At 39.0% G+C, this 27,095-nt stretch overlaps 1 protein-coding gene across 1 annotated transcript in view; it reads right to left on the bottom strand.

Annotated features, from left to right (window-relative positions):
- SLIT3 (slit guidance ligand 3) overlaps positions 1 to 27,095 on the bottom strand; it is a 524,461-nt gene that overhangs the window by 88,639 nt on the left and 408,727 nt on the right. Inside the window, exons 17-23 of the mRNA XM_068417108.1 lie at positions 22,427 to 22,570; positions 19,113 to 19,256; positions 13,505 to 13,668; positions 11,195 to 11,327; positions 1,765 to 1,833; positions 567 to 638; positions 312 to 383 (exon numbers count right to left, since the gene is read on the bottom strand). Of these exons, the coding sequence (XP_068273209.1) occupies positions 312 to 383; positions 567 to 638; positions 1,765 to 1,833; positions 11,195 to 11,327; positions 13,505 to 13,668; positions 19,113 to 19,256; positions 22,427 to 22,570 (798 nt within the window). The remainder of the gene's footprint in view (positions 1 to 311; positions 384 to 566; positions 639 to 1,764; positions 1,834 to 11,194; positions 11,328 to 13,504; positions 13,669 to 19,112; positions 19,257 to 22,426; positions 22,571 to 27,095) is intronic.

A 27,095-nucleotide genomic window follows, 5' to 3' on the forward strand; every position in this document is an offset into this window, starting at 1 on the left:
TTCGAGTAGAAGAGACAAACAGACTCCAGGCAGCCTCTTGGAAGCCTGTTTTCATGATAGTTCTTGTCCCTGAACTATCAAAGTCAGTCATCCTGCAAATATGCAATTGCTTCTTTTCAAAGTTTAGCAGTCACCTGCTCTAGTCATTACCGGACATATTGCACCTAAGTACAAGTACATTGAAGCTAATTGTGTGAAAATATTTATGACTACTAGATCAAGTGAATGCCATCTGCTCATTAAAAACCTCCCTGCCATCAACAGCATTCTAATAAGCTGCAACTCAGCTGCATCGAAGAAGTGGTACTTACAGCACTCGAAGCGACCTGAGCCCATTGAAGGCGTGCACTGGAATGCACCGAAGTCTGTTGTAACTCAAGATGCTGGGAGAATGAGAGAACAGAGTTACAACATTGTATTTGCTTTGATTATTTCACTCCTAATTCAACCACAAAGCAGCATGGAAAGCCACATGCTTAAGTAACAAGATATATACTAATTGTTCAGCACCTAAGATGGTGTCTGAAAAGCAATTAAAACTGTTATAAAAACTTTGGACTACTTACAGTGTAGATAACTGAGTCATGTTGCTGAAGGTGTAATTGGCCAACATGCTTATGCTGTTGTTGCTCAAATCACTGAAGAAACACACAGAGAAAATATCATTTATATGTATGAATTGAGAAATAAGCCTGTTTTAAAGATTACATAATATCTGCACAGCAAAATGCTTGAAGCAATTGAGAAGTCACATATTATCAATTTATATAATACTTTTAAACCAACTTTCAATAAGCTCTAAGAGCTAAGCACATCAGACTCCTCTAAAAAGCTTCGACTCAGAAATATTAAGGCGTATTTCCAGCCCATAACATACCAAAAAAAGAATCAGAGAATACAAGCAAAATTTTTGAAGAAAGATGAATTAATAGATGATACAAGTGAAGATGAATATTTACTGTACCAACTTGCTTTGGAATTTATTACAGGCATACCATTTCCATATATTCTTCACATTGACAGCTACTAGAACAAAACTTCATTTTTAATTTAAAGAAGTCTTTTAGGCTCAAACAGAACATTTGTTTTGTTGTTGCTCTCCCTTGAAAAACAAAATTAGAGATGTTTCCAAATAAAACACTGTTTTAAAACAGAGGATTCCAGTTTTCGCTGCGTGTTGTTTTTGTCTGAGGTTGTTCTGCCCATTTGACTTGAGTATCTACAGCTGATTCAAACACCATTTGAAAATTTCTGATAAACAGGTCAGCCAAGAAATTTCACTCCTGTATATTTCAGGGAGCAATTTACTGAAAAAAAAGGCTAGTTGTGTCTCTATCTGTATGACTGTTCACAGCAGAAACACCTATGCAAATTTTCATTGCCTTAGCATTATAAATACTGCCTCACCTAGAACAAATTAATGCAGTCTCCTCTGCTAATGACCTTTACAGCTTTGCACAGATAAATCTGCCAAGTGAAACTGGAGCAGCCTGCATGAGAGCTCAGTCCTCTTGCAGAGGCTGGAAGCTCCTGCAGAGGAAGGGGCTCTGGTGCTCTCAGGCACCTCACTCTTTCTCCACTCTTTATGAACACTTATTGGCAGCAGTGGCCACTGTGACATTCTTTTGAAATTCAAATTACAGAAGGTTTTTGGGTTTTGTGTGTTTTTCCCCCTCCCAAATACTAATTATTTATGTTCCACCTACAACAGAGTGCACAGAGTGTCATGTAATTTTCTTGACATTGAAACCAGGTGTTTCTTACATCAGTGTCAGGTGTCTGAAGGTGGAGAGCCCCTTTGGCACAGCAGTCAGATGGTTTCCTTCCAGGTATCTGGAAAAAGTCAGATTTGACAATTATACAAACATATTAACAAGAACTCTTGTCACTCAATCTGCACCATGAATGAGGAAAATATAAAAATTAATCACTAAGGAAAATATCTTTGATTCATTGCCTTGAAACTGTAACAGTTTCTCCTTTATAAGTGAATTATCCAACATGCAAAGCATGACAGTAACTGCTTTCTTTTTAAAAAAAAAGACTTAGAAGCGAATAAAGGATCTCTGGCCTACAGCAAAGAGAAATGACCATTTGGTTCTTCTATGACAGCAACTGAACAAGGGGTGAAAAATGTTATGGCTTTTGCCCTGAACTTAAAGTTACCTTTAACAAGTTTCTGTAAGAACCCTGAGTGCTGACTGACCCTGTTAGGAAAGTTTTTGTCTTGTGCATGTAAGATCCTTGTACAGCCAGAACTGGAAGAGGAGCTGCACTGCCAGGTCTCTGTGTTGCAAAAAGTCTCAGTTCTTCCAGTGTCAATACAAACATCCATCGGTTTGATGCCACATCCATTACAGCAATTCCTGCTATGGCATATACACCCTCCTCACCTTTCCTTTTGAAAGTACACTGGTACAGGAGGAAAACTTGGTACAAAGTGAAGACCAAAGACCAAGTTCTCTTTGAATACGGCTCCTCCTACAAGCACTAAGTGTATTTAATTAAACAGCTTGTGTTTCCAGTGTGGAAGTTGTTTGAGACACCACAGACACACGCACAGTAGGGCCAAAGCCTCTTGGGATAATCCTACATCCTCATTTTCCTGGCATATAGTGCTCGTATTTTGCAGTTTTTCTCCACTGAAGAAACATGAACATTCAGTAACCAAGGGAAAAACCCTAAACAAATATAATACGTTCCAAAAGTTTGCCTAGAGGTGAGCATGGGCACTCAAGACTCCACAGCTGACCTGTGGTAGCAATAGGATGTGGGACTTTTCCTGTTTATTACAAAATAATAGAGATAGAGCTGGAGTTCCTCTCCTTAACTGTTGCTTTTGGGTGAAGCTGCATCCCAAAAATACCAAAGTAATAAAGCTCCAATGGAAACTGACCACTGCGGTGCCATGACACCGTCATGCTGATCCTCCAGACACCTGCCAGAAGCCACATCTACCTGGGAAACAAATCCAGCTGTCTTGGAAAGTACTGTGTAGGAGGAAGGCATTTCTCCCTCCACAGGTGAGGATAAAAGATGAACTTTCCCTTCATTACAAGAGACTTAGGGGGATTTTTTCCTAAGGTAGACATAGGGTGTGCAATCGATGTGGTATGTTTTGAAAGATAATCAAGTGTATCCAGGAAATGCAGCCCACAGACACCAGAACACTTAATGTGATGCCCCTACTGCTGAAAATATAATCTGATAATCATGTTAAGAATCTTTATCCCACACATACAATTCCCTTTCCTCTGGCAACAGACCTCCTTATTCTGCATTTACTATAGCAAACAATAATAATAGATTATTACTGTGCTACATGTTCCCTCTCTGCATTAACTGTAACAACACAGAGACATTTGTGCAAACTAAATCCAAGAAATTTTTCCCACAAACTTTATTTTTACATCATTTAAAAATAAAATCTATAAACACTAAAAGAATTTCTCACATAGTACATTTTACAACTGTCACTTCCCCCCGCCCCACACCCCTTCTATTTCACCGTAATGCCCTCTCACCATTTTATGCTGCTTCAGCTCTCTTTTCAACTGAACTACTCCAAGTACAGTACCCCAGCCTCCTGGTTACCCACTCTGCCTGTGCACAGGATGCCATCAAGGGAGAGTTACCTTAGAGCATGCGGTGGAGATGACCTAACTCCTGCTAGGAATAGGTTGGACAAGCGGGACTACAGGCTTTCGAATTTTGAACCAAAAGCAAAATCCTTCCTTAATGAAAAAAAATCTGTTGAACAAATTAAGCTCTCTATTCACAAGGATAACAAGCATCGAGTGACAGTGTTGCACAGTGAACAGTTTGCCCTTGTAAAGCAGTGAGAGCTGCTCTGCTGCCACAGATTATCACAAACCAGAGCATGAGTTAGTTATGCCACATTTACACCTCTCACGGATATTCATATTCAACAAGTGTAAAGTCACTTGCTTCATTTTGACTAAATTTGTTAGAAATTATTTTAAAAATGGAGTTCCTTGGTGAATTCACACCACAAATGGTTATGTAGAAGATCCTCAGAATTCAGCCACATACATTACTATTTAAACAGGGCAAATCATGTCTCGTGTGCTCCGTTGTGGTCTGCTATGGACGCAGCAAGCCGCTCAGAGTCTGCACCTTCTCTTTCGTCCCAGAAAGTCGCAAATCTTAAACCCATGCATGAGGGTAAGTTAATGTTCCAGTCTTTATTCCAAATGTAAAATCCAAAGATTTCCAAAGGAAATCAAAAGCTGGTCATGTATTATGTATTTGGAAGCTATATATTATTTTCTTGTAATGTGTTGCAATCTTCAGAAACAGATTTTCAGGATATACTCTTGTTGATCCCAATATGAAACAGCCTGCAATCTGAACAAACTAATGATGGCTAGCCAAGGCTTTTCCGCCGTTTTGCTTTCTGATGCAATCAAAAGTCGAGGGTGCACGTTTTAATGCAGTGCTTCGTTATCCAGACTCTCACAGACATGCAGACCCCTGGAGTTAAACTCCTATAGAAGATCTGCTTTGAATAGCTTTGGATTTGTACTGCAAGCAATTCGATGGTTATATAAATGCACTAGCAGGAAGCTGCAATACTTATACCAGTGGTATAATTTCTGAACAAACACATTTTTACACTGAAAAATTACTGATAATATACTTTTCACGCACACGTAAGAACGATTCACCACTGTTAAACCTTTCACCACATTATACAAAGAATGGCAGTATTTTCTAAGCAAAAGGCATGCATTTTGAAAGCACATTTAAGTGCAATGAATTTGAAATAACTAGAGCTTTTAGGGCATAAAAGCATGCCAAGAATCAGGAGGATGTGAAATGCAATATTTGAAGAAACCAATTGCTGCAGGCGAGCTCTTGCCCACCGTGGGCCAGGCCTCCGTCAGTGCAGGGAGGGGACATGGGGGCAGCAGCTCTGCACTTGGTTGGGCTGAAGATGATGGGTCGGGGCTGCAAGAGGGCTGGAAGCTGGACATAGTGAATAACTGAATTATTCCTGAGGGTGAAGGGGCAGAGCCCCGTTACAAAACTCTGCGTATTTCTGTTTATGCATACATAAATTTAAAAAATGGATGAAGCTACAGACCCCCTGCCCAAACAAAGCAAAACAAGCCATTACAGAATGATGTGGAGGGAAGATTGTATTTTTAATTCTTTTCAATCACCAGCCAAAGGAGGATGATGTACATCTGGTATGCAAAGAAATTCTGGCATGAATGAAAAAAAGTATGTCTAATTTTAATGCTCAGAGTCAAGTTATTAATATACATACAGAGTCAAGAGTGGGTGTCAGCTGCCTTAATATAGACACACTGACTAGTATCCAAAACAACCTCATTTGCTTCCTGTAGTCTCTAGACTCTGTAGTTTAAATATCAGATTGGAAATTGTTTTTTACCCATGGATGCTGCTGGGAATCCTGAAGTCTCAATAATGACTTGTAACCAACAAGCAATTACCAGAGCCAAAATTGAAAAAAAAAAAAACCAACCAAAATCATGTGTTTCTGTTCTCATAAAATGCCACCAACTACCTACCAGGAAAGGCTGCTTCTGAGACAGGTAACTGTTTGGCCAGGGTGGCTGGCAGTGTGGGGCACGGCCATACCCTGCTCCATGCCTTCACCAACTGTGCTGGCTCTCGGCTCCCTGTGCCTGCAGCAGCCCCAGGGCTCATCCAGCACCTTCCACACACACTAACATCACATATAAAAAATTTAAAACTATGCATAAAAGATGACAGCTGTTCTTTTTCCAACTTGTCTATTTTTATACTGAAACCACTTGGATCGGAGGTGATATAACCATCACAGGGTGCCAAAGCATCATGTAACAATTTGGATCACTTGGAACCTTTTTTGTACTGAAATGTCTATTCAGCCATAAAGTCAAGCTCACAGCAGCAATCTGTGCTAAGAGAAGAAACTGGAGAGAGAAATCAGTTCTCAGACAGTAACTGAAAAGGCACAAAGTCTTTCCTTTAATTTCTTTAAATATTTCATATAGAATGTTACATTACAAAAAAAAATTATGATACTTTACAATGTTATGCAGCTCTAAAATTAAGTTATAGTCTAAACTTTTTACTGCAGATACCCAATATCCTAAAATTTTAAGGCAAGTTGCATTTCCTAAAAATGGTGGTCTAGAAGAGAATTGGACTGTGAAAGATGAAACATCCGCAAAGCATGAATTTTAAGAGCTTCAATTGCAGTTTCTTGAGAAGGAACAAAATTCAAGTACGGCTCTACGTACAGATGTGGATCTTGAACTTTCTTAAGTTTTGGCAAATTTGGACTCTGGATTTGGCTGCATTTGTATGTCAGACCACAACCTACAGGTCTGACACACAGAAACACGTCTGTGTTTGAGAGAAAGGTGAAGGCCCTAAGTTAAACTTACCTTTAGTCTCTGTTAGTGCTAAAGTCACCTTTCCGATAGGTACTCAAACTTTATCGGTCATTTAACACATTATTTGATAGTATTGATACTATTTACTTTTTCTAACCTATCAGATTTGAAATGCAGATTTAAGCCCTCTATTTCAGCTGGAACTAAAATATCCATCTACAGAACCATCCACTCTCTCAAAGGGAGAATTTTCCTCTGCAGTCAATTAAGCAGGCTGTAAAACCTTTTATGACACAGGACCATGTAAGCTTAAGCTTTGATCTAAATTGTTTCTCTCTTTTATTATCAAAGGAAAATTCACTTCCATCTGTGTTAAGGGTCAGTGTATAAAACAGTGCAGATTGCCAGACAAGCAAAAGCATTTGCATTGTCAAGCAGATGATTTTCATCAAATATCTCACTTCAGAGCTATCTCTTTGATCAACAGCAATAGGGGCATACTGAAAAATGGCACTAAATTGTTATGATATTCTACATGTATCACAACCAACTGCTTAGAGCATATTTATTGCAACAATTTGCATGGCCCAGGTACGAGCCATTATTTTTAGTCACAAGTCAAAAGAAATGACAAGTGCCTTGGAAGATGCAAAGGAGGGTTGAGATTGGTGGTAAATGCCTCCAGGTAGATGTGGCAGCAAATGTCTGGGAAGCAACTGTCAAAATCATCTTGGCAACTGAAGATTCAGCTGAACAAAGGTGCCAAGCTAAGGCCGAGGCAGCAACACGCAGCAAACTGGAGGTGGGTAGTAAAGAGCTAAATGACAGTTCAGTGGGATCCCTCTGCCACTAAGCAGGACAGCCACTTGTGAAAACTTGTGCCAAGTACTGAATGAGCCTGCAGGCTAAATGAGCCTAACATGCAGAACAAAAAACACGAACGGGAGAGAGAAGGTTTGTGAGGGGAGAAAGAGAAATGGCAAAAGTAATGAAAATATTAATATGTATTAAGATAAATGGAAAGCAAATTAATCACTAACAATGATGTACGGATGCAGGTTTTCCTAACAATCCCATCAGTGCTATCATATAGCTCAGTGTCATGACAACATTTGGAGTCTAGAGATGACACAATTAGTATATATTTATTCTAAAATACACCATGCTTATTATGTTATAGCTTATGCACACGCCGTCCACATAATTGCCTCCAATGTTTTTCCCCAGTGCAAAATATTATTTGCTGTAGGTCCATAAAAGCAGCTGGATGCTGTCAGATAAGACTATTAGAAATAGACTATATTTTTGTGGAAAAAAAAGAAAAACCACTAGTGTTCACACAGTGAGGTAATATGTAAAAGGAAAAAGAGCATGAGAAACTTAGTTCAAACAGATTTGGGAAAAAAAAAAAAAGAAGAAAAGGAAAGCCTAAAACACCAAGCAGCAGCGAGGCTAAGTTCCAAACTAGCTCATTGCATGAACATTTTACTTCTGAACATCTGGACTAGAAAACTGAGTATGTTCAAAAAAACCAAGGCTTCTCTTCAGAGCAAGCAAACAGTGGGAAAAAAATGTAGGCAGTATGTAAAAGAATTTGCAAGAAACAACATAATATTTCCCTATTCCCAAGGAGCAGCTGCAAGAAGGCTTGACCATGATGATGGGATTTTGTGAAGGAATAGCTGGGAAATAGAAATTTCTTGCATCATCATCCCTCTAAAAAGCCAGGAGACTTAGTAATCTTTTCAGTTCTATTCTAGGTGGAAGCCTTCCCTGCCAAGGTAATCCCTCCTCCCAGGGGTGGTACAAACCAAACACAGGGATGTCTCCTGTCATTCCAAGCTCTAAATATGAAGGAAATAATGGTTTTCACATGTTTTGTCTATATACATATCCAAACCAGAAACTCAGGAAGAAAGTTGGAAGGAGCGAGCCTATGTCTTCAGTCCACCGTGTAATAAAATGTTGCTGGTGATCTTTTTTGCTGAGCTTATGTACAGTGAAATTTGACCCAGCAAAGGGTAACATTTTCCCTATGTGCCTGTGGAAGAGGTGTGTTCATTTTTGCACATTGCTATTTAATACCTCTTACAATGAAAGAATTCCTGTTTTGGGACTATTTTAAGACCCCTAAAAGAATTTAGAAGAACTTCTGAGAAGGGCATATTCAGCTGTAACAGACTGGTTTATCTAGATACACGGCAGTTCTTTTTCTTAAAACATGTTGTATGAAAACACACTGCAGTTTACCAAGAAGCACTGCAGCTAACGTGCCTTGTAAATGAACACATCAATAACGGAAGTTTATAAATGTCAGACTGGTGCATTCATAAACATTCCACTGAAATGCTCCCCTGCATCATATCACCATCCAGACCTCCCGCAGGGAGGGGGCTGCAGGCTACCAGGACAAGAGGCTCTTTACGCCCTTGTCCCCTCCTTGGCACGCCCTCTGTCCTTAGTGACCGTGGATTTGTGCGAGTGCCTGGTGGGAGCACAGAGACCCCATCACACTGCCCAGAGGTCTCTGACATGAGGGTGTGGAAGGGGAGATGGGCAGCGTGGGTTGCGGTAACACAAGGGAAGGGTTTTTAATCTGAGCACCTGGAACTGCTGTACCAGTGAGAAAGGTGAAGGCATGCCTGCCCCGGAGGCTGCTGTGGTGCTCTCTAGCCATGCAAAAGCTGTGATATCTTCTGCAGCAGGTTAACGTATGTGCTTTTGGTTTCAAGAGCTAAACAGATACCCGCCGCTACCACAGAAACAAAACAGCTTTAAGAAGGTACTCCAGCCTTAGGACACAGTTCAAGGGATCTAGGACTGCCCTAGGGAAACGGGGGTATTTTGGTGTGAGGAGTGTAAATAGATTGATAAATCTCTTTCACCCTGTGCCCCAAAAGCTCTTGGGTTCTCTCTGACAAGTTTTAGCTGGCCTCTAAATGAGGCCTGTGGGGTTCCACAGGAGATGCTGTTTACCACAACAGCAATTACAATTCTCAAACACAGAACAATAAAAATACTTAAGTATATAAGTCCCACTAGCAACGTGGGACCTAGATGATATAGTCTCTTCTAGATTATGGGCAACATCTTTATCTCAATCTGTAAACAGAAGTAAGGCAAGTAAGATTGATTTTTTAAAAAATTATTTATGTCATCATGGCCACATTTTCCACACACATTAAATTTTTAGCTTCAGTACCTGCAGCTTATCTTTTGGTATAGATACAAATAAGGAGCTCAGTTTACGTTGGTTGAGAAGAGAGCGAGATCAGGATTGAATTTTCAGACAGCTGGGACAGATTCAAGGTTATATTTGCAGAACATGAAATATTCAGAGCCAGCCAGTCCATGGCTGACTGTATTCTTCTGACACATTTCTGGATTGAAAGCAGAAAGCCAAACTAGAGGCTTGCACAGCCAAAAGGCTCCTATTGAAGAAGACAGTCACGTAAACTCCTGTGAACTCCAACTGCTCAGTTCCAGGCTATCGCCTCATTTGCCAGGAAACAGCTTAAGAAATATAGCAGTTTTCAAGAATGTGAGATTAATTTCACTCTTTTTGTGAAAGTTGTGTCGTCAGTGTATCAGATAGTATCAGTAAAACTCAATATGTAAAATTTAAACATGAAAATTCCTCAGTGTGGCAGTGGAAATCAAAGTAACATCTGTGATATCTTACTGTTGGCAGGTCATATTTGATTGCAATGAAACCTGAACAAGAACAGAGCAGAAACCACTTTGCAGACTTTCTATCACTGATGGCAATATATAAGGGAATACAGGCCAGGACTTGGCTTTTAATTCAAACCACTATTAACCATGCCCTGGCTAACAGTGTTCCAAGGATGTATTCATTAATGCAAAATTTCCATGTTAATTTGAGTTACCACATACACTTTCAGTACACTCATTCAGCAACAGTCTTGTATTTGACTACAACACTGGTAAAAACAGAGCAAACCTCATTCTCCCACTGTGAAGGGAGTAAAAAGATGTGTATCTCATTCATCAGCTGCCTTGTTACTAAATAGTAAAAATAATACTAGATACTAAAAAATAGCAGAATCAGATTTTAATTCATTACAAAATTCACTGAACATATCAACTATCTCAACCAATTACTTTCACATAGAAATGTTGATGAGATTGTAACAAGTTTCAGTAACAACTCACATGGGATCGATTTGAATAAGGACCTAAGGGGGAAGAGCTTGGTATTTCTATTGCCAACTGTTTAAGCCAAGCAGTTCCACCAGTGTATTTTCTTTCCACAGAAAGAACCAAAATCCAGGATAAAGTCAGAGGGGTAGATGAAAAGACAACTAGAAAGATGGTTCTCAACTAGGATGAATTTACTTTACAATTTAACCTAATTATCTGTTATTTTAGTAGCCATTTCATGAGGTTTGGAGAAAAGAAATCCATTGTTTGTTTCCACCACTGGCTTTCTTTTCTTTAATCTCCTCAGAGGATAATTAGCTCACAGCTGCCTAAGTCAGGAACATATTTTCATCATTCTTTCAAACTGCCTGTTGTGAGCTCAGGCTTTTCAGAAGCACTACAGGATTATTTGATACTAATATATACATTTGTTTCCTACACACAGAATTAATGGGTGCAAGGATATTCCCATTACAGAGCAATGTATTCAGTCACGGGACAAATAAGTATAAAAATAACAGCCAAAACATATGGAAAGCACCAAAGCAAAAACCACCAGTCACTAAAGTCAAAGGTAAACCCCCAAGGACCTACAAAGCCTCACTATGATGTAATTTCATGAACTTCTCGTGAAAGGAGCTATGTAAAAGGTAACTTACAGCTCAGTCACGTCTTTGGGAATTCCTTTGGGCAACATCCGCAGCCCTTTGTTGCTGCAACGTACCACCGAGTCCACACAGGTACACTGGGAAGGACAAGGAGGTGAAAGCAAGCAGCTGCTTTCATCATTACCTGCAGAGGGAGAGAAAGAGAGTATTAGGAAGTCAGCTTTACAGCCCAAAGTCAGGCACTTTGACGATAACTGCTTACAAGGACCAAGGAGGGACATCCCTGAATCCATGGTAACTATTACAATATTTTAAAGTAGATACAATGCTTTGGATCAACCTGCCTTCATACAGGTTCTTTAGGCAACATGAACAACAGTTCAAAAACTGAATAGCAGTATTTTTAAATAAATATTTTTTTCTAAGGAGTATATACTTCTCTGTAATTTTGGAAATTACAGTAAAATCAGTTATGTGAATCCCAAATTCCCCCCGCAACCCCAATGTACCAGCTGAAATGGAGAACTTGACCAGAACACTGCCCTTAAATACATTCAGACATATAATATTCACTAGCTACTCTGCTTTAGGGAGATTTTTTTTAAAAAAATTCAGCTTTTAGATGTTAAATTTTTACTTTTTAAAGCCAGCCTGGCACTTCATTTATCATCTGAATTGTAAAACCTCATCATTTTTGACAAGGATAACCAGGCAAACAACAAAGTGAGCAGCATACTTCCAACTGCTGGCGATCCATCTGTGCACACATAAAAATATCCACCTTCTCCAAAAACAGTTTAAAAGATCCATAAACAGCAGATTAAATCTTGCAATTGAAGAACAATAGGGTTTCTGCAGAAGAAACCAACTCTTTGAAGTTAAGAACATTAAAGCACTGATTTTCCCCAAAAGCAACAGGCTTTGCAAAACATAAGGCAAATGCATGCTAGAGTATCCCAACGTATATGAAAGGAAACAGTGGCACATTCTCTAGACGACAGGGAGAGGAACCACACAACTGTTTGTGAGAACAGGCGGCCTGAGCTGACCAGCACAGACACAGCGCTGCAATCCAAGAGCACGCAGCCAGCTGTCAGTATGTGCCGCCTTTGTTTTTTATTAAACTGATGCAAGGACTAATTGAGACAGATCTGTTTCTTTCTTCTCTCTGCTGGATGTACCCCTGAGCATGGAGATTAAAGCCGACGACTGGAAGTCCTGCCACAAGATAACAAAATTACCCATAAATGTATGGGTAGGGAATCATTTGTATTCAGAGGGATGGAGAAACACGACGAGCCTACAGTAGAGGCTTTTCTCCCCAGTTGAGCTTAATGAGCTCAATGGCTGGAAACAAAATTCAAAGTCTTTCATAAACCTACAGAAAGGGCTTGTTTCTTCAGCATATTCAATTTTACCCTTATGTAATGTGTTTTACGCCCTGCCACCACCTAACTTCCATTCACCACGGCTGTCTGATAGAGAAATCTTCCAAGCATGGGATGCCATTTTGTAGACCAGGATTTTTTTTTTTCTCCCAAACTAAAAGCAAATTATTCTTTAATGACTAAACTTGGGTCCCTTGAGTTCTGAGAGCCCAAGCACCTGGGCCTGTTGCCAGATTGCTTGACTAGGACAGGAATTAATTTCTACTCTAAGTAGGAAACTTCTGTCACTCTTATGGTCTCTGTAGAGGTATGACTAACTGCAGCTCCAGCATATCTGGTCTTAACAGGCTAACACAGCCTACAAGTCAAGTTAACAGTGCAATCATCAGTCAATTTTTCTCCTTACTATTTTCTCTAAAATCTGCTTGATCAGAAGACAAAGAACTACATGAAGAATGAAAGAAATGTCAGGATATTTTTTTTAAACCTGTATGGACTCAGCAAAGCATTAAGCATCACTGAATCATTTCAAATAATATCTATGTTTTTTTATTTCCCTGCATTCATACCTGTTATTGGTGAAACTGAACATTATCCAAAACTAAAAGACTTTCCAAGCAAGCGCCGTCCCCACTGCCTTTGGAGTGTTAACTAAGTGTACGAATAAGCAAGTGGAAGGAAGGGCCAGGATTATACTAGGATTATACAAAGCAGAACATTTATCTATAATAACTTCATTCTTATATTTAGGTGTAGGTAGTAGAAATTCAGAAACTGGAAATCAAGAACAAAAATAAACTCTTGATAGGGAACAATGATCTTCAGCTCTAAATGACTGTCTTCCTCATCACTAAACTGAAGTGTTTACCATGCAGTATTGCTTGATAGGAAGGGTGGTCTTCACACAGGAAGGGAGGTCCTCACACAGGTGCCAACATTATCATAAATGCCAGACTGAACTGGATCTTCTTACCATCACAGGTGAAGTCCTGGACATCTACATCTTGGATTGGAATATCTTTTAAGAAAAAGGGTTTCAAGCAGCGTGGATTTCCACTGACAATTCTCTTCTTCCTCAACCATTTTCCCAGCCAGGCCAAATGGCAGTTACAGTTAAAGGAGTTAGCCAGCAAATTACTGAAATGGAACAAGACATAATTGCATCAAACATGAACATAAAGAAATACTGAAACAACTACAGAAAGATGATGGGTTCCAAGTCCAAGCTCCTTCCTGCCATCTGTTTCTGTGAGATCCTCCTCTGTTCTACAGATCAGGGAAATTCTATACAGGTTTTATATTTGGACTAAGGCTGTAATTAAAATATATATATATATATGTTTATTAACCAAAGTACTTACTGCTACAACTATTATTTAGACATACTTACATCACTACCAGGGCTGTATTTACAGTGGATTTCAACCCAAACTACAGCTTACACCCAAGTCTAAACTCACCTCACACACTGCACCCACGCGCACATGATCTTCAGTGTCCTTACTCTGGGTAATGCCATGGAAAAGTTTAGCACTGCTAGCCCTTAGCACAGACCTACATGTACCACTCCCTACGTGGACAGCCAGGCTGGCTCAGCACACTGTTCCTTATCCCGGTACGCTCACGCTTTCCACTTGCCTGTGTTACAGACCTTACAAACCAGTGCCAGGTGGAAGCCATTGGCAACCTGAATTTGGGTTTCCTGCTGAAGTAGTAAGGATAGCACTCTGTATGTACATATATACATATATTAAGCAGCACTGTCAACTTGAGCCATTTCTTAAGAACCTTCCTAAGGTCAGTATATCCGTAGTGAAAATCATCTGCTCTACTGCCTTGTGAGGTTTGCATCAAAGCTTGCTACAGCTCCTGAAATATCTTTCAAACACCACTGCAGCCTAGCTGCGGCACTGTGGTGTGCAGTACCCAAAGCAAGCATTTGACAGCCCCCGTGAGAGGGATGGATTCTTAACATAGCTTGTGTCAGCAGTGCTTAAGAAAGGAAAGCCCTATCCATCCTGTTGTCAATCCATGAAAACACAGATGTATACCAATTTATACATGGAGCACCTGTAACATAGGCAGTCAGTATAGAAAAGATATTACTCATTTTGATTTCTTAACAAGGAGTGTAAGGTGACAGTTATATTTTAAGCAACCATCTTTCTAAGCTAACTAGAATTAGTGCTGAGAATCTTGGGGAAAAAACTTTTTACTTGAGTCCTGTACTGAAACACCTATCCATAATTTGTGTGTAATCTTTTTTATGGCTAAACTTCAGATGAAGGAAAGAGGCTGACATCTCTGCTAAAAAGAGAAGGCTGACTATCTTATGTACAAAGACAGGGAGAATCAACAACCTCAGTCTGAGGTTGCGTCACCAAAGAAAAATGAGCTGTCAGAGCCCCTGTATGGAAAATGAAGTATCTAAACTAACACTGACGGAATTCTCACATCATATGTGAATAGGTCCGAGAGTTATTATTTTGGTAGTATAGAAAAAAGATGATAACTGAATTTCTCTAAAGCATAGCATATCTTAAAGACAAAAAAATGTAAGGCCCTAAAGAAACAGGCTCTTCAAATGCAGGTGTAATAGCTGAAGACCTTGTAAGTCTTCACCTGCAACATACTTTTACAAACCTAAACACACAGTCAAAATCACATTAGGTTTTCAGCCAAGCAATTCCTTCAGAAAACAATAGTGCTGAAGACAAAAACATATGGCATAGCTGAGGTGTGGCAGCAAGAAAACAAACCTAAACCAATTCCTAAATTATATAGGTTCTAGGCCAACATTCCATACCCACAACATGATTTACAGCTGCTCTCTCTTGGAAAAAAGCACACTTCAATCACTGCACTAGCCTGGAGCTCTGGGTGTGTAATTACATGTGGATCTAGCACAGACTATTGTACGTTGTGTAGTGGGAGAACTGGAGGGAGGAAAAAACTCAGCATAATGTTCAATAATAAACATAGTCAACCTACTTCATGCTGACTAGGATTCAAAGGCAAGGCTAACTTGCTGTATAAAGGTGAGAAAATGAATAGGTTACACAGGAGCTTTCAGACAGAATGTGCAGAAAAGCACTGAAAGCACTACTCTAATTATAGTTACTTTCCTTCTGAATTGTTTTCCACTTTCTTTAATCCATAATGGGACCACATGCAGGATGCCTTGTATATTTTCCATATTACATACTTTGGCATGAACAGAGTGTTTAAACCAAGTACTTAAACCTCCAACGCTAAGTGAATCAATGCTTCAAAGGCCATTTGTTCCGCTGATGGAAGAGAGTGAGATCGTATTCACAGAACAACTTCCATGACACAAATCCTTAGAATGAAATAATCCACAATTGGAAACAAACAGCAGGTGTATATAATCAGGTTTCTGGAAAACCAGCAGCTCTGAATATAAAGAACATTTTGCACATCTAGAGGGCATCTTAATGGGATATATCAAAAACTTCCAGAAACATTCAAATGTTCAATCTACAAAATACTCCCATCAAAATAGTAATTACCCCTTTCTACAGAGGAGAGGTTGCTTTGATTTAATGTGTTACTGCTCACTAGCTGAGCAGCAGTAACTATCCACAAACCCTCATTTCCTTCTTGGCAAATACAGGTTAACATACGACCTAAAATTTATTCAATCCTTGGATTAGAATTTGGATTATGCTGTTCTTAGGAACAAAGAAATAAGTTGTTACTTATACAATTAATAAACAAACAAATCTACTATTTCAAAATTCAAATAACTCTTGGTAAAAAGGACAAATTTATTTTGTCACGCATTACACACGTCCTCCTGCCACTTCAGCAACACCTAAATTTAGTCCTCCGTCCAACTGCAGTGCAGTGATTTTTTTCTTGAATGTAGTATGAAGTTCATATATGTGCCTACATGCATGTTCATACATGCTCTTTCCATGGCAAGACTGTGATGCAACTTCTGGAAAAAATGTCAGATCTATGGTCTCTATAAAGTATCATGTGGAACAAGATTCCCTACTTCTCTTGAAAAGCAACTGGAAGTCTGGAAAGGCCAAGTATTTGCAAAAGCTTTATTTTGGAATCTCTGGATTTGAGTTCTCAAATCACAAGCAGTAATGTTGGGCAGACAAACTGTTATAAAAATTCATAACTAGTAATCAGAGTTTCTACATGTAAGATAGTGATTTAATCACTCAAACAGAAACAAAGCAATCAAGCTTTTAGCAAAGATGTCGTACTAACATTAAATTCAGAAGTGTTTACTCAAGGACATAGGCATACTTTTAAAATCAAGGGGGAACAGAAGCCTCGAGGAATGAAATATGCATATCCTACTACAAATGTCTCTTAAAAATGCAAGGAAGCCATAGACTATTAACTATTTAAATCGATTCTAGTGACCTGTTAGAAAAACATGCTGAAACACATCTGGATATTGTTGAAATTAGGTTGAAAATATATCCTGGAATTCAGGTTAAGTTTACACTAGAATAGTTGCATGTCATTCTGATGAACCAGTTATCATTCTGGCATTAGCTCCATGCAGCTATTATAACAGTAATTCATGGAAAACCAGTTCTGCTTGCAAATATGCCCACTTGACTGTGCAAGGTCTGAAAGACACGACTGAACTCTGTATGCAGCAGTACAAGCACACTTCAAATTAGTGTACCTAGTTTAACTAGTAACAAATAAAAAACTGCTACTCTTTTACCAATAACTTACAAAATAGATGTTCTGCCTCTATTGAAAACCATTACTCAGGGCATTATTTTCAGAGCTGCCCTTGTTTTGATAACATCAATAAGGCTGACTCACAAAGAGTAATAACAAAAGGAGCGATATTTTTTAGTGCTGTAAATACACCAAGATAAAAATGGAAATGTTAAACTTTGTATGAATTTCTGGCTTACACTAATAGATGCAAAAATAAATCATTACAATACCCGATTAACTCACAAAGTACGGGTTGAACAGGAAAAGCAGTCACAGTATCTATCTTCAGTAGTGTTGTCATCTACTATACCCACCTAAACCGGAGTACTGCTAGGAAATGAACACATCTGAATTTTGCATTTATATGTGAAATATCACTATGGCCTTAAACCAATGCCTAAAGAAGTCAAAAGCACACCTTCTCCTGTCTGAAGATCAAGCACAGAGTGAAAATGTGTCAAAGAACTAACTTTTTCATCAAGATACAGGTAGGAACTTGCCATGACCAACATAAGTCAGTGCCAAAACAACGCATTCTAACTAGCAGCAGCTTTAATGGCTGTTGCTAGAAGTTGTAATAACCTCCATCCACAGCTGAAAAAAGAAGAAATGGGCTATCTTCTAATAAAACATGGCAAAGATCCTTCTATGCAAAAAAGGATCTAGAGACTTTATAGACTGTTTGAGAGAGTCACAGGTATTGGGGGATCCACAGAAGGAAGCATGGGGACAACTGCGTGAGGAGCAGGCAGGCATTGCTTGCAGCACAGCGAGAACAAGCTTTCAGCAAGTACTGCTCACTCTGACCAGTGACTTGAAAACAGCCAATAAAAATAATCTGGTTGTGTTTCTCTCTCTTTGTCCATCAATTTCAAAGAGGCTTTTGGGACTACAGAAAGTAAATGGAAGAAAAGTCTGGGTTCTTTATGCTGCATGGAGCTAATGACAAAATGATAACCGATTTGCTGCTGAGAAGTTGTAACTGCAAAACGAAAGTCTGAGCAACAAAACAGCTGAGATTCAACACTTCATTCTGCCCCCAAACATGATGGAGAATGCTTTCAAAACCTGAAATGCAGTAGCACCAATAGTTTATTTTGACTGGACAATTAGCATGTATTTTCAGGGCACTGTGAAGGGAATTAAGCAGACAACTTCCATTAACAGTAACATCAGGGTCACCATTCACAGCTGGAAACAAAGAGCAGACTTTCCCTATTTATCAGTCTGTACTTTTATTACAAAAAGCACGTAAACATATTTAAGAAGCAAGGGAAATACTTCAAAGGAGGACTGAGAAATATAAGAGAATTATCATAAAAGCTTAGGTTGGGATTTTCAAATTCACATTTGGTAAGACCTGAGTATTTTGCCCTTTTATGCTCTTCTGAAAATCTAAGCATTAGCTAGTAGGTTTCTTCTGATATTTAACTAATTTAACTGAAACCTAAGAAAGCTGTTCTTACAAAATTAGACTCTACTGAAATTAAAGCAGCTTCAGGGAGCTAAAGTGTATGATAAGCTATGCACTTCTGAATCTGCCGAGATTGTTTTATATGAACTTCTACTGTGCACTGCACTAGACTATGACATGGCAAAACATACAGTCATCCTGCCTGAGGCTGGCAACCTCAAAGTTTTTTCAGCCACTCCAGCTGAAGCAATTCAAATGTTTTTCTAAATCATACCTTGACTCCTCCAAAGCTGTGATTTCAGTAGGATGGGGTTTTCTTTCCCTAAATGAGGTTTTTCGTATATGAACAATAAGTAGTTTGATTTTGAAACTCAAACGTTGTCTTCTTAAAAGCAAAGCATGGAATAACAGCATCATGACATGTTCATACCATAAAAAGATAACTTACATTGTAGACAAAGAGACTAATGTGCTGAAGGCTCCAGGGGTGATAGTGCTGATGTGATTGTCATACAGAGAAAGAAGCCTTACTGAGCTCAGTCCAGCAAAGGTGTCATTGTTTATACAGCTGATAGAGTTGCTCCTCAGCATCCTGCAAGGATTAAAACAGGGAATTGGAATTAGGAACTAGTGGAGGGGGTATAATTTCAGGATAGGAGGTCCTTTATCTAGGGCATCACCAGGTGCTTTGGCAAGCACTGTACTCTATTTGTATTGATTGCTGAAGTACAACACAGCTACAGGAGGGCTAGATTCATGTAAACATTGTCTCATGAATTTAAAACGCATTTCTTCCACACAACATTAGAGGCTGATGGGAGCTCCACATCTGAAAGTAGTATGCAATTAAAACTATGACTAGTGGCAAACTTGAAATAATAACTAAAGTCTTAATTTAGTAAATACCTGAGAGTAAGTGAAGATGTATTTCAGACTTCAATTGAGAAAGACTGCCAGAAACGTGTGACAATAACAATACTAGCAGCATTACTTCTGCTCCTATCATGGATGGTTTTTTGTAATCCACACTGCAAAAGTATGGAAGGAAACAGCATCCTCAGCAGAAATCAAGGAATAGCTTAGGAAAGATTTCCAGACCTAACACAAGCTCTGAAATGTCGTTATAACCATTAATTGACAAGACAGAAAGCAATAACCATCGTATAAAATGGTCTTTGCTCAGTGCTTGTACCAGATGAATCAGTGCTGTGTTTTGGAAGATACATCTCTCTGAGTTGTTATGGTAACAATGAACTCGACGATAAAGCCCAATTAATCTGAAAGACTGTAGTATCTTGTTTCACTCCATAGCAAAAAAGGCTCATGAGTATTTGTTACACTGCATGTCAATCAACATCTGGGTCTGTAAACATCACTCACAGTTGTGATATTCCTACTCAGGTGAGAAATTATTCAGTAATTAAAGTGTACCACCAAAAAAACCCACAAAATATATGCAGCTCATGCTGCTGTTCCAGTAAACTGATCCTCCAAATTGAGGAGGGTTAATTCCTTGGTATCAAATTCATGCAGTGAAGAATGAAAATTCAGACTCCCTTAGAAGACTAGATTTAAATCCCAGGTTGGTACCTGCCAGTTGGGCGTTTAGATGCTACATCAATAGATACTTGAAAAACACCAAAGAGATTAGATATGGCTAGGAAGAAATTCACAGTGTAATCACAAACACTCAGTGTTTAAGACCTGAACATTACATTGCTTTTGGATTACCATTCTCTATGTACAGTTACCATCACAGGCACTACGGTCTCAACAGTTTTACTATTGCAACTGGGGTGAAACTGTGCCAGAAAGAGTCACAGGACACAGACACACACCTTACACGTGGAGTACTAAGCTGTCTGAAAGCCAGGTCAAGACCATAAGCTCTGAAATGAATGGGGTAGTAAATAAGAGAAGTAAGGCCCTTAGTGGCTTAGTAGCAGTAGGAAACATTTTCTCAATCTGTATGTAAAGTATCAGGCAGTAGCACTGCAAGATGGGATGACCGAATTTGGATGCCAATATATCTTGCCCAGCAATCTATTACATTTCAGGAAACATACAGTCCTTTAAAAACCAGACCATGACCCTGTTCAACGTGGCCTCTTTGTAAAAGACCACAATTTGAATGATCAAAGAAAGTCAATGAATGGATAGAAATATATGTCCCTTAAGCAAAAGGGATACCTTTGGTTTTGTATCATGGTTCACCGTGCACTGTGTGCCCTTCCTGAAGGAAAACTTATACTTACAGATTCTCATATCATGCTGTGTATATTTAGACTGCTTTATCAGCTAGGGGGAAATGTAGGTCAGGGCAGCAGGATAGCTTGAATGTTAAGCATCTTTTTATTAAAAAATGCTGAATTTTGTTTAGGAGCACTGCCGCAGGCTGCTTTACAATATAAAAATTAATATAGTATCTATGGACAGTATTGTCAAATCCCTTAGTAAAGTGCATACATTAAATTAAATAACAGATGGCTGTAACCACAGAAAAAAATGTTAAAGGGACTGCAAAAGAAAAGTTCCCTATTCATCATTACAAGCCAAAGTCCTTGAAGTGAAACTTGGATTTCTTTTTACACTTGAGTAAGGACTGAAGTAATTGTGCCATGATACTTTGCAACATAAGAAGTATTTGCTGCTAATGAATAAATTGCAGATTTTAAATTGCATTTTGATTCCTAGAGTCTATTTACTGACAGCATCCACCTAGTCAAGTGCTTTCTACAGAAGGGATGACTATGCAAGAGAGGTATCTTTCACACACAGACCATATATATTGTCTGGCATGAGTCTTTGCTCTCACCAGAAGCCTAGTCCCTGACTGCTTCTCAGGATGGTGGATGGGGTGGATTAGACACCATCTTGAAATCTTGTCTGTGATCCTTCTTCCAATAAAACTTTTAACATGAAAATAAATTAGTGTTAGGTACTATGAGTTTATGTATGTGTTAGCTCTCTGAAAAAAATTACAAGGTTGTCAAAGCGCAAAAGTAATACCAAACTGATTCCTTATGCATTTGGGCTCTATGTGTCTTTCACACTCTCCCCAACCACCACCACATTAATAGTATACCCACACATAATTTTTATGGTACGTGGTGTGGGTAAGAAAGAGCATGCTGTGGCTAGTCCAAAGCCATGCCTGTGCTCATGGGCTACTACACCTGTCGCAGAGTGAGTGGCCAGCTACCTTCTGTCAGCAGGACCTGTAACAGTTTGGTTATGCCTGCCTTAAAGTTGCTCAGCTATACCTGTTTTGGTGGCAGCAATAACTTGAGTCTTTCTTCTCTCTCTAGCTAGTGATTTCATACTGTTTGTAATATATTAAAAATCTTTTAGGCTCCTAGCCTACTCTGAGGTTTGGTTAAAGCAGACCAACAATTCCAATTTGGGTGGAGGCAGAGTGTGAGGATGGACTAATAGATAGCAAACATGTTCCTACATGCCTTGTTTCCATAGGAAATAACAAAATAGTAAAAGTATTAAATGATTAAATGTGCCCAAATTTGACCCATGACAGGTTCACCAGCATGTTACTCCTGAAATCCTTGAAAATCTGTCTTTTTTTCACAGAAATAGCAGATAAATCTCAAACCTACCCAGGACTAGAAATATATTGAAGACTTCACGACAGTGATACAAGACCCTGCCTTAGAGCTTGTTGTCTTTTTATTTTAGCAGGCATTGCTGAACTTGAGCACTCCCACTCAACTTACAGGGGAACAGAGAAAGACAAGTCTTTGTACTTACAATGTCTTTAGCCCTGTGAGGCCTCTAAACATTCGTCCATGCACTGATTCCAGTTGATTCTCTGTCAGAATCAGTTCCTGCACTCCCGAAGCTCCGTCAAATGTACCTTCTCGAATCTCCTTGATCTTATTGTTGCTTAGATTTCTGGAAGGACACAACCAATCACAATAAGAAAATTATTAGTGTTTTATTCCAAACGTGAGTCATCACACTGGGAGGAGGAAAATAAGAAGAATATGTGCCTTTTAGTGGTTACCTAGAGAGACATTCATTCAGCATGGAGAGCATACAGAGGTTCAAAAGTATACCTACTGTACTTACAAATAGCTTGCCTTCACTCACCAAAACCACAATTATATCATATCTATCAAGAGTATTTAAAATGAATTGAATTACCAGCTCTTACACTTCATGTCATTCTTGCTCATAAGCGTCTCAGTGATACAGTAAGTGGAGGTTTCTAACATCTGATTTATGTCCATGAAGTTAGGGACCATGCTTGGGACTGGGTGCTCATCTGGCAAGAATCAGTTAATGTTACTACCATTGAAATAGGTACCACACATTGAAATACGGACCACTTTTATTTAGTGTATGAGGACCTTTACTCTGGAAAGTTACTCCAACAGCAGAGTAACATACAAAACTGTGTGACTGCATGTATCTGATACAAATTTTAATATGTGGACTCATGAACTCCCAGGCACTTAAATTTAACACCACCACTCAAAATGAAATGAGTATCACTTAATTCTCAATTCACAGCTACTGCAATAGACAGCATTATTTTCTAAATATTTACTGTGCCTATACAGTCTCAAGATGTTTGCTTATCGATCAACATTGGAAAACTTAAATCTACAAAGTCAAATGAAGTTCTGATGAAAAGCAAAATAAATCTTTTGAATATTTCATATTTGTGAAAAACCCAGTGAATAGAAAACCTCTGAATGATAAAATGCTACTAGAGATGCATTAAAATAAATGGCATTTAACTATTTAAAACATTTATATAAAAGGCCTTAAGCACATGAAAACCTTGTGCCTCAGTCCTTCAAGCGTCTCCTATGATGCTCTGTATAGATTATGATGAATAATCCTATTTATTTAGGTTTATGACAGGAAACACTATTCTTTGTTTTACTGCCTCCCACAAAAAAGAGAAAGTAAAAGATATGCCCTTGCTCCCAAGAAGATGCCAAATTCCAACACTGTTACTCATACTGAAAAGCACATTATTCCAGAAATGATCCCAGTACATACGCAGCATGAGCAATAGTTTCAAAATCCAATTCCAGGTGATATAAAACAAATGACAAGGTATCAGATTAACACCTGGGCTACTCTGCTCAGAAGAACAGGCAATCTTGTTGGGATAAAAGTTGACAGAAGACATGGCAACAGGACAGCTTGGCCTCAGATAGAAATAGTGGGGGTCTTGCTCTTTGCATCACTTAATAAAAAAAGAAAGTTGAGTCTTGGAGATATGTTTCATGTGGGAAACTTGAGTACGCTGGTTTATGTCTGCTGAGCAACTGTCAGATAGTGGGCCCTACAGCATGTGGCCCATCACCCCTTGTGCATTCTGTGATCAGAAAGAATAGGAGTATGCCAGCAATCAGCCAAAAATAACATAAAAACATATAGAAATACTTACATGCAGATTTTGCTGTCCAGAAGTTTAGTACTTTGTGCTAACACTCACATGAAGGGTTTATGTTCAGTGTCAAAGCAAGTCAGGGAAGGATATTCTGACATATGCATTTAATTTTGGGGCTCAGCTATTTCTCTAGTGGAAATGTTTACAGCTTGGCATCTCTTTTGAATGCTGGCATAAATAGATGCTCTCAATGATCCCTTTCCTGGTAAAGATCATGCCATGATGCATATTTGCACAAAAATAAACAAATAAATAAATAAACGTTTGTGGTGGGGAGGGTGAGTTACTATAATACACAAAGACTTTGACTTTCAATTCACAGATTGCGAACTGACCTATACTTGTAGTTACAAGTTTTACTAGTTAGTTCTTACCATCTAAAAGATATTTAATCACATATATTAAAACATGGGTGCAATTTTAATGGATGATTAGATACTCAAGGCAAAAAAGAGCAAATATTAGAGAAAAAGACTGGCCACAATTTGCAAAGGAATTGGGACCTTTATACAATCCAAACCATCTCAATTTTAATTGCTGCCAAAGAACTTCTGTAGATAAGGACCTTCACTCATCTGAGTTAATAATGCCTGATCATTTCAACAACGAAAAATTATCCAAAAATATGCTAGCAGTTTCAGAAGCTGCCAATTATATATACTTTTCCCACGCAAAAGATTTGAAAATCCAAGATTAAATGCTATGGTGAAATCAAAGTTGCAAGGCAGAGAGAAAAGACAAGCTTTACAATAATAAATAGGTAAATACGACACTGCCCTGCAATCCCGCTTGGAATATTGTCAAAGCAGATGTTCTGCCAAGCTGGATTTCTTTATTTGTCTTCCTGGATTAAAGCTTCCCATATCAGAACGCAACAAAAAAATGGTAGATGACAGCACTCATGCACTAAAAAAATAAAGTATCCTCCTTAAAGTCTGACCTACTAGAATAATAAACATGAGAAATTACATACTTTTCAGTCTAGAATTACCAGCAAAAATAATCAACTGATACAGACCTCGAGAAATGAAAGCAGTGAAACTCTTGCCTGCTCTGCAACTCAGAGAGCTCTACTCCATCCTTCCCAGCACTAAAATAATCTTTCATATATGATCACAGCACTCAACAAGGATTTTGGTTTTTTTTCAATCAGGAAAAAACTTCTGGCAGACTTTACAGCAAACTCCCATTATAGAAAAGCCCCATCCCCTTGCAACGCTAAGCTTCTATAAGGAATTCTTCCTGACATACTGGAAGACAGTGGAAAAAAAAAAAATGAGTCTTGAGTATTTCCCAAGATACCTACTCCCTCTGGCAGCACCCAAATGGGAACCTGTAGTCAACCTGGTCACTCAAGAAAGGTTATTGTTTCCGTAAGGAATCCCTATTTTACCCTGGTGATAAAGTTTAATTCTATACCTAGACTTTTATTTTGGGCAAGAGGTCAAAAGAAATTTTCAGAAAGCTTGGGTTTACTTTATGTAGGGCTGTGAATAGGAAATGAACAGATCTAAGAAGCTATCAAGGTGACATTGTTCACACAGCTCACTTTTCAGTCAGTTTTTATTCAATTATGGCTAAAGTTTATCATAATATTATTTCTGTTGATCTTATAACCAACACAGAACAAGCTGGATTCTATTCAGACTTCACAGAACCATTCACTGCCGTACCTGCTGGGTCAATTTTACCATTCCAGCACGCTATTCATTGCTGTGTTACGGACACACCTTCCCAGAAGAACAACCACCAGAGCACAGTCCAACTGCAAAGGCTCTGCTTGGTCTCATCTTGAACCTTGTAGTTTTATCATACAAACAGCCCGTTCTGAGTGGAGTTTTCCCTAGAATATTTCTGTCTGTTGGTGATGTGTTTGGAATTTTTAAGTATATGTTAAGAAGAAAACCCCAATGCTGTTGCATTCTTCTGGAGGAAAGACGTTTGCTGAGAAGATTTTACAGCCTTTACCAATAGTCTGGCTGGCTTTTACAGAGTCGTTCTCAGAAGCAGGATGGCACTGAAAGTCTTAAAGACTACAGACAGACAGTGAAGTACACCCAGTGACATTCCTATATTCATTCAGCAGAGCAAACTGATGGCCTCACTGGAAAAAAAGGGAGGCATGCGATGAGCTCAAAGGCCATATAGAACAACACTCTCTACAATATCATTTCCAGAAAATAAAGTCCGCTTCTGTATAACAAGTGACAGATGACTGCGACCTCAATTGCCACGGCAAAATTTATGCTTAGGGGAACGAACTGCAGGTAACAGCTGTTCTCAAGGACACAAACTACTTTTACCTCCCCAAGAAACTTGAGATTCTGTTTTTTAAACTGACTTCTAGTCTGCAAACTTTATCACGATTCAATTTTATTTTGCATGTAAAATGTGTTAAATCCTGAGCTGACACTCCATACAATTCAATGTAGGAGAAATATTTACAGACAAATTAAGCCTCTAAAGGCAATTATGTACTAGAGGCGGGGCTGGCAGTACCAGCCATTGCCAAGACAGCCTGACACTTCCTCTTATAAGACCATATTTTATGTTCACTTTGTAACTTTGGCAAGATTTAACAGAATGAACTGTTAGATGTCTCTTTCAGGTTTTGAGGTAAATATTTTTTATTCTCTCCGAGAAAAGAAGTCAGTCCCCTTTCTCCCCAGCAGTGAATGAAGTATGGCAGTTCACCTTCTTATTTTGAATGTGAGCTCATCGCCATTTTTTTCTCTGCATAAACAGCTGCTGGGACCTCAGTGGGAATGGCCAGTCCCACTGATTTCCTGTAGGCACCAGGGAGTGAGCAGGCTCTGGAGCTGACATCTAGGAGCTGCAGCCTCTCCCTATGTGTCAGCATCTTATTTCATCAAGCAAGTGTATCTCCTTGCTCCCACTGAGTTAGGTAGCCAGGAGGTTTTGGAGCTTGAACCTGTCTGCCGTGGCCAGAAGACCCCTCCAGGCTCCCACTGCCATGGGAGTCCCCAGGCACTGGAGGGCTTTTTCACT

This window comes from Nyctibius grandis, chromosome 22 (genome assembly GCF_013368605.1).
Source record: "Nyctibius grandis isolate bNycGra1 chromosome 22, bNycGra1.pri, whole genome shotgun sequence".
In the NCBI taxonomy this organism is placed as follows: domain Eukaryota; kingdom Metazoa; phylum Chordata; class Aves; order Nyctibiiformes; family Nyctibiidae; genus Nyctibius; species Nyctibius grandis.